Below are 8,570 nucleotides of genomic sequence, written 5' to 3'. Positions count from 1 at the left end.
CGTGCCATCTGCTCTATATCCTTGCCATGGATCTGAGATCCACGGGAAGACCTCGACTGTTATTACACTCAGAAGGGCTTTTCTCTCCCTACAAACAGATTGCTTCTCAAACCAGGCAATGCACTGAAACACCATCTCACTGAACACCATCAGCGAGCACCGTAGCCCAAGGCACCTATCCTTCCTCTGCACTGAGCAGAATCACAGCCGGCTGGCTTTAATCCATGTGCCCCCAACACCAGCAACAGCCAGGCTGACAACTCACATTCATGCACTTAGTGTTCATATTTCATTAAAAAAAAAAAGAAGATAGAAACGAAGCATCTAAAAGGTGCGATTCCATCACGTGCTGGCTTTGACAGGAAAGCCCAAAGCTGTCGATACCCTCAGTTGGCCTGACCTGTCTGTCAAGTAAACCAGATCACTCAAGCATTCCAGGTTAAAAATAAACTTGGGAAAAAGCAGCGGTTATTTTTACCTTTCTCCCTCAGTAAGCACGCTGGCAGCGTTGGTCCCTTGCTGTGGGTAGCTCCTGCAGTAAGGCAGAATGGTGATGAGATGGGAAGGAGCACAGCAACTACAGCTGGTTTCCCCAGCTATAGCAGTCTCACAGACCTTCTCCGCTGCCCTTCCAAAGGTGTTATCGTTGCCAAGTAGCCCCCGTTTTGGATTTGCCCTCTGGTTGAGCAGCTGGCTTTGTTCTCCGTCTTTTTCTTTAATCTGCAAACACATGCTCCTTCTTGCATCTATTGGGATTTTTCTTACAATTACAATGTGTTTGCAAAGAATGAAAACAAACCAACCAACACCAACCTCCCCCCCACCTGGAATTATAAGTACCAAAGGCAGAAATCTTCAGCATAAGGAAATCCTTAATTGCATTAACACATTTTGAGGTTTGGACACAGGATTCTGTGAAGTCACCCTTGATTACAGGAAGGCTTCCTGATGTCAACCAGGCACAGTGTTATCTCACCCAAACACACACCTCTTGATTTAATTCGGCACTGAGACAGCCACAATGACATAGGCATCTTCTTGTGATTACACGGGGTCCACATACAGAACAACGCTCCTCCAAAGTACAGACAAGCAGAGAACATCCAAATCAGTCTTATTCTAGGGAAAGTGAGAGCAATGCTCAATCTTAATAGCTTATTTGTTTTGTTTCCTTTACAGGAATCCATTGATTTAATTAAGATCATTCTCACACTGACTCATTTTTTAATTCAAAATGAGACAGGGATTTTCTCAGGAAGCTTACGTGATACTGAAGTTTCCCAACGAAGGGGTGTAGAATGTACACTTAAAATAAACCACGTTTGGATGAAATGCAGCCAGATGTGATCTTCAGCCCCTGACATCCTGCGAAGCAGTGGAATGGCCACTGAGTGCTCAACAATAGTTTTCGCAGTGCCAAGTTCATCACCAGAAGCAATGGTTTCCTATCAAAGCTAGGCACTTGGGTTCTTTCAGGCCTTTAGGAAACTCTCCAAGGAAGCTCTTGCCTCAGTGCCTGCTGGCCAAGAATGCCACTCGGTATTTGGCTCTCTTGTTGAGCTGCAGGTGGAATGGCTCCCCATTAGTGGGTTTGATGCAAATGACATAGCTTCATTGCATGCGGTACAGGAGTTATCGAACCCTGTGTCCAAAGGATTCTTTCACTTACACAGCTCCTAAGTGCAAGCTGTAGCAATTCATTCTTCCAGCAGACAGCAAAGGGTCTCCTGTTTCAGCACAGCCACAGACCATCAGCACTATGACCACATGGATCTGATGCCTTCCTACTCCTGTGGGTCAACACCCCTTGCATAAGTGAACAGTGGCAAACCCTGAACAAAACTACACCCATTCCCAAAACACAATCGGGGCACATTGCCCTTAAGGCACACTGCCCACACCCCAAGTGCACGACACCAGGGAAGCTTGTCTTTCCGTGCATTTCTGACTCACTGGCGCTGGCACAGCTGCGCTACTGGGTGGTCGCTGGCTGCGATTCCTGCTTCAAGACGAGGTCTGACAAAGGAGTGAGTGTGCTATTCGAGGGGTGAACTTAAGTCTCCAGGAATCAGGAGGTGGAATCCAAGTGTAAGCTGCCCTCTGAGCAGGCTGTAGAGCTCATACTGTGGGGAGGATAATATAAATGAGGTAATGGCTGGGATGCTTTGTGAAGAGGAAAAACCTCTTGCAATAATTTCTCTGAAGTAGCTTGTACAATTGGATTTGGCTCAAAACCAACTTCCAGCCAAGCCTTTTCTCTCTTGAGCTCCTGCTCCCAGAGAGGCTCCAGGTTCAGGACTGGATTTGCTCAGAGCCTTCACTGCACTAAGTCTTTAGGATGCTCTGCAGGAGAAGCCCCAGCTGCTAACAGACCACCTGGCACTACTGCTGGAATAAAAGTGGCACTCAGCCAGTATTGCCCAGGGCTCTGGAAGACTTCCAGCACTGTATGGAAATCCACATACTGGAAGCTACCACTGGCCACGCTTCTGCCCAGCTTGTTAAGGCGAACCAGACATCAATCAGTCTACTTAAACCCCAGTGAAAACCAGGGTGATTTGTGGGATGAGTCCCAGACCCTGCCTGAGCAGGAGCTCTGCTCATCCTAAGGGAAAGGCAGAGAAAAAGGAGTTTCAGCTGCCTGATGGTAATACAGGGCTGCTGGCTGCTCAGGAAGAGCTGGAGCATGCACTAACTGACCACCCACAATCACTCACTCTCTGCTAATTAAAAACCTGGTGGCACACCAGGTTTCCCGAGAGAGCCAGCACCTCTTCCAACAGCTGAATACCTTCTGCGTTCTGTAACAAATAAAACAAGATACATCTCTGTCTTAAAACCAACGCGATTAATTTAAGTGTGAAATTTTACCTCTGTTTTATTGAGGCGGCTTCTTCTTGTCAGTGAGAATTCTGGACTGAATGAAAACCAGAGCACACATTATTCCATAGCCAATGCCGCATTCTTTTTTTTTCCCCCACTTCAACTGGTGTAGATCAGTAGTCATACTGCACAAGTTAGTGGAAAAATCACTTGATTAAAGTAGAAGACCATACTCCTCTACTGTCATCTTGTAGCACACTTCAGCAGCAATAATTGTGTACCTGGTGCCTTTTGCACTGTACAGAAAAGTAAAGGTTATGAAGCTGGAAAGTTTTGCACTCTCTCAGTGGTGGGCTGGAATAGCTGGACAGGAGTTTTCCAAGTAATTATAGAAACTGGCTTCCTTGGGAAGAGAAGCCTGAGGAAACTGATGTGAAGGACAACTCAGTTGTACAGCCAAAGGAATAAAATAACTTCTGGAAAAAACAATGTCCTCAAGTCCTGAAGTTTTTGTTCAGGCAAAAAATTCCACTGACCTAGGAAGTATCTGAAATTATGCACTGCACTGCCAATCATGAGAACATGTACTTACATGCTTTATTTTTTCTTAGTTACCTAGCTGAGCTGGGGGAGCCTTACTCACACTCACTACTATCACGCTGTGATTGTATGAACATAGCGCTGTATGAACAAAGAGACCACCCTGTATTCATTTAGGCAGAGTGCTAATTCCTGCAGACCAACAATCTCACTTTAATCCGTGGTTCTGTGGGTTTTGTTTGCTATGATACAAGGTGGCCTGGCCAATCCTAGAATCAGAGATAAAGCTACCTGCATTTTGTTATGTTTCAGTAAAAGCAGAAGTAGGATCCAACATAAGAAAAAAATACTGTAAGAACAGTTTTTAAAGGCTTTAAAAGTTCAAATAAAAGCAGCTTGAGCTAACCTAAATTTGCGCAGTCTTATTTAAATACAGATTGCCTTATCATCAGATGTATTTAAGTCTAGGCAAAAGAATACACGCCTCAAAATAAGGCAAAAATGGACAAGTGCACATGAAGAGTCTATTCAATAAGGACATTAGAAGAAAGCCTAGGAAAAAACCCACCTCATCTAGTAAAGAAAGTTATTCAGATACTTTTTTCCTGGTTAAAGAAAAAGGATTAATTTGCTTGGAATGTGAAACAGGAAAAGCAACTGAACAAATTAAACATCTGTAGCCCTGGATTTGCTAGGGCTCCCTTAAGTGTTGCCCCAACTTTTAGTATTGTGATAAACATGACCATTCACCATGCTGGAGAGAAAGCTCTTCTGCTCTCCTCCCATGAGCAACTTGTTTGTCTCTGCTCTCTTTGGCAGCAGAGGCTTGAATCAAAAGGAAACTTTATTAAAGAGAATAAAAGCAGAGGGTGTTAAGTTGGTTATAGATTCAGTGAATGAAGTGACATAATAACAAAGAGGGGAAGAAAATGCAGAAGCAGAACACAAAGCTGCTGTGTTCCTGAAGCCAGCTGAATAAAGAAAGTGCTATTTGTGAAAGAGCAGCTCTTTGCAACTTCAGAGCCTGATTGAGAGCCCACTGGTGCCAGCAGAAGTCCCGCTCGCCTCACTGAACTTCAGATGAAGCCTTTGCAAGTCCTAAAATTGTTCCATTTAACATTAAAGAATGGCATATTTTCCCTCAAGGTTAACAGAGTTAAGGAGTATTTTTAGTAACAGATATCAAAGTTTCCTTAAAGGAAGCATTTGACAAGACGTGCAAAAAATATTGCAATAGGAGTTTCACCTTTCACACGTATCTATATTGCAGCTCATTACAGATGGGAAAAATAGGCCTCGTTTACTTACTTGATGAAAGAATGAATTTTGATAAGCTTCATGGAACTCAAAACCACTAACATTTTTTTATTATTATAGCCAAAACATGACAGTACATAGCACTTCAGCTCCATGAATAAGCATTTAAGACCAAGTGAGAGATAACTAGTAAGCACATACTAAAGAAAAATGGACCACCACTAAAAGAAGTCATCGAGAAACTATCAAATTGCCCTTTTTTCAATGCTATTCATTCCGCATAATGCTAATAACTGTCCAAAGCAAGCATCAAGCTGGGATCAACCACTGATTCAATCTCTGATACAACCTAAGCCCTTTCTACAAGTGGGAAGCCCATGAGATACCGCTGGCAGGTTTTGAAAGGGAGTCCTTGAATATTTCAATTAAATTTGTGTGCACATTTACATGTGCAATACAGCGAAAGTGCTCACAGTCATAGGATGCCACGTTCTTTCTCACACACGTGTTGATGCGTGTAAACATTTGGTTTAGGTCTGCATGGCTTACATGACTCAAAGGACTCGTGTGGGAGCTGTGTATGGTGGGAAAAACAAATCAGCCCAGACCCATGATTTACGGGGCGTGGGCTGTTTTCATTGGAAAGAACAAAACACTAAAGCAAAAGAATCCTATTTTAACAGGTTTCCACACTGAATGCAGATTCCTGCCTGGATCTGGCAGGCATGCCACCGGCAGACCCAAGACAATAGGAGCACCTAGCAACAATGCCAGCGAGCTGCAGCAAACCACAGACCAGAGGATTTGAGAGGGTAAAGCCGCTTCCAGCTATAGCTTGCTGGGCACATGAGAGGACAGCCTAAACACGAGCACAAGTGAGGTCTCTGCCGAGTTACTCATCTCTCACTAACCACGGAAAAGCCACGCAGCCTTCCCACGCCTGGCAGCCCTGCACACACCTTGGAGGCAGGCATCAGCCAGAGCTCGTGTGACAGGCTACCAGCCATCCCTCCAGTGCCCAGTGATACAAGCAGAACATCTGACCCTTGAGGAGTAACGACTTTATAAAACCCTGAGGATTTGTCCTCTGGCTCAGTCCCATAGGAAACAAAACTCCTGCTGATAATAGACACAGAAATCTTGGCCAGATTCCTGCCCCTGCTTCCAAGAGATGAAGGGTTTTTCAGCAAACCCCTATGCAAGCAATCACAATCACATTTTCCTTAAGAAACAGGGGAACAAAAAAGGCTCTGTATGTCCCAGTAAGGCTGGTGAGCTATTCCCAGCTAGCCCAAGCTGCCTGCCCTTTCCTCCTGACGTTTCGGTTTCTTTCTGACTTTCCTCCCCTTCGCCTGGCCACAGCTTCTGCTTTTGTGCAGGACTCGGTTCCCCATTGTTTCTGCACCTCACTCCAAGAGGCAAACTTTTTCCATATATGCTGATTATCAGAGATTTGGTTCCTGTGTTCCCACTTAAAAATATACTGCCTAAAGTTCAGCTGTTCTTTATCGGACACAGCTCCCTCCCACACACAATGCTCTGCTCCATTATAACGTAAGTTCTGACAAACTCATGGAGTACAAGAACCTCCTGGTGAGGGTGGTATAGATTTTTTCATTTCTCTCCCTAAACTGCTCTACTCCACCTTTTTCCCCAGGAAGAGGATTAGGACATTTTAGCACCAGTATGTTGTTAAGTGATACGCTGCAACTTCCTCAGGGCCCTACGTGCACATGCAGTTTGAGACATAACCACGGCAGGTGCTCTCCCGCAACAGGCAGGACATGTAGCTAAACCCATCTGCAAAGTGCCATTGCTGGTTCAGCGACTCTCCCTCGGAAGATTTTGTAGCCAGAGTTGAAGAGAAGGAGCAGGGACCCCTGTCTCCCTATAGCTCCTTTGTCCAAACCAAGCTGTCACATCCCTTTTCTACCCATGGATAATGGTAAGATCCCTCGGTGTTTAACCGGCGAACTTCTGTAAACGCACCATCTGAAACGGTGTCTGGAATACATGCATAGTTTATCAACAAAAACTGCAATGACTAATTAATCAGATGTTAATCATCACATTTTTTTCATTTCCCACTACAGTTATTACTCCTCAGTTCCTGTCACTTCTGGTATCTTGGATTTTAACCAAACTTCAACCAGCAGTACACTTCCAGGTCTTGATTATAAACTTCTGAAAAGGAAGAGGCTCACCTACAGCCTGGGATTAACAGCTGTCAAAATAATTTTGTCTTGGAAAATTTATCAGACTAGGAAAACTCACGTCTCTGCTAGAAGAATAAAACTAAAACCCAAGAAAACTACCCTCATTTATCCAATATTATTTTTCTGCAGGTGATGGGAGAAATTATTTCAATGCTAGTCTGATTAATAACATTTAATCAGTTACTGTATTGTCTTGAAGAAGTAATACTTAGGAAGACACCGATTATTAATGGAGTTTGTGTAGGATCAAGTTTTCAGCAGCAGTCTGCCTCAACCTGATGAGTCAGTCATTAGGCATCTGAAATGGCAACATGCCTAGAAAGGCAATTTGACATTTAAAGTGACATTAACCTGCAGGTTATCAGAGTTGGAAATTTCTCCTGCTAAATGAAAAGAACTGGAAATGGAACTAATGCATCAAAGTTCAGACAATCAACCCTTTTGTAACAAAATCAGATAAGCATCCCAAATGAAAACAAATGAGCTGGGAGTGGAGGGAGAAGCTAGCAAGCATTTTCCACTTTCCTCATCGTCCAGATGGGAGAAAAAAAACCCCAAACAAACACGGCCCTTCTGCATTTCACTCTTCCTTGGCACTGTTACAATCAGAGACTTTAAGAAACATACTTCAAATTCCTTTCCCATGTCTTTCTTCCACTAGGAACTGGTGTTCCTTCACGCAGTCCCGGCTGGTCACATACATAGAAGCCTGCATGAAGGAGAAGTACATTGTCAACTCCCAACAGCCCTGTCCAAACGGGGCACCAGAATGCCAGAAGATCATGTAAGTATCCTAAATAAAACCAACTGAAGGAAACATTATTTTCTCTGAACTATCTAAATGATAGTTTCATAAGTATTCAATGACACATTGTAAAAAGAATTAAAGCACCAACTCAGTTTAATACCAAAGTGATGTAGGGTCTGATTTATGTACCTAAGGTGATCAGGCATTTAAAGAACATGGGAGAGCAATGCCTTTCCAAGCCATCAAGTACAGGACTATAAGGTAATTAGGTGATTTTTCAAATCTTCCCACATGTGTATTCAGGAAAAAACCACCAGAGACCATACTTTTCACATTATTTTCAGGTCATAATACACATGCATAACTTAAAAAAGCTATCCTGTGTAGGGGAAAAAAATTGCTGCGGACTGCCCAAATGCTTTACTAAGCAGCAGTGACATGGTTTATGACAGATTTCTTCACTGTGTTCTGCATTAGTCATCTAGGACACACTTGGCACCAGACCACTGCTGGAGTGAGTGAACTCACCCCGAGCGACGCCCGATGACAATAACTTCCAATCTAACGCCCAGACCCTTACTCCCCAGGTACAGGACCGCACTGAAGCCAGTCTATCAGGTGAAACAGAAGGTTTTGAAGTCTTTGCAGTGGAAATGCTGCCCTGGGTTTATCGGCAAGGACTGTGAACAGCATGGTAAGGAAAGTCAGACAGCAAGCATGAGAACGCATGACTAAATGCCACTCACAGTGGCAAGAAATAAGTTTCCCTATTCGTTTTTCCTTATTTTGAGAATCAATGCCTTATTTTCCTTGGTCTGCTACGCTCCAAGTCACTGATACCTTGACACAGGGAGTAGTTGCAAGTAAACAAGTAATTAGCTGCAATTAATAGCTAATTAGCAGATAATAGCATTAGCTACTTATTCTTCTGTTAGTAGCACCTTTGTAATCCTTACACACAGATAAAGGTATTCATGTGTCAGGGG

At 43.6% G+C, this 8,570-nt stretch overlaps 1 protein-coding gene across 1 annotated transcript in view; it reads left to right on the top strand.

The window, feature by feature from the left end:
• MMRN2 (multimerin 2) overlaps window positions 1-8,570 on the top strand; it is a 19,308-nt gene that overhangs the window by 3,916 nt on the left and 6,822 nt on the right. The window contains exons 2-3 of the mRNA XM_010156777.1: window positions 7,498-7,620; window positions 8,172-8,278. Of these exons, the coding sequence (XP_010155079.1) occupies window positions 7,498-7,620; window positions 8,172-8,278 (230 nt within the window). The remainder of the gene's footprint in view (window positions 1-7,497; window positions 7,621-8,171; window positions 8,279-8,570) is intronic.

This window comes from Eurypyga helias, unplaced genomic scaffold (assembly GCF_000690775.1).
Source record: "Eurypyga helias isolate BGI_N326 unplaced genomic scaffold, ASM69077v1 scaffold32538, whole genome shotgun sequence".
NCBI lineage: Eukaryota > Metazoa > Chordata > Aves > Eurypygiformes > Eurypygidae > Eurypyga > Eurypyga helias.
The sequence above is the reverse complement of the archived record's forward strand: the minus strand, read 5'-3'. Positions and strand labels throughout refer to the sequence as shown.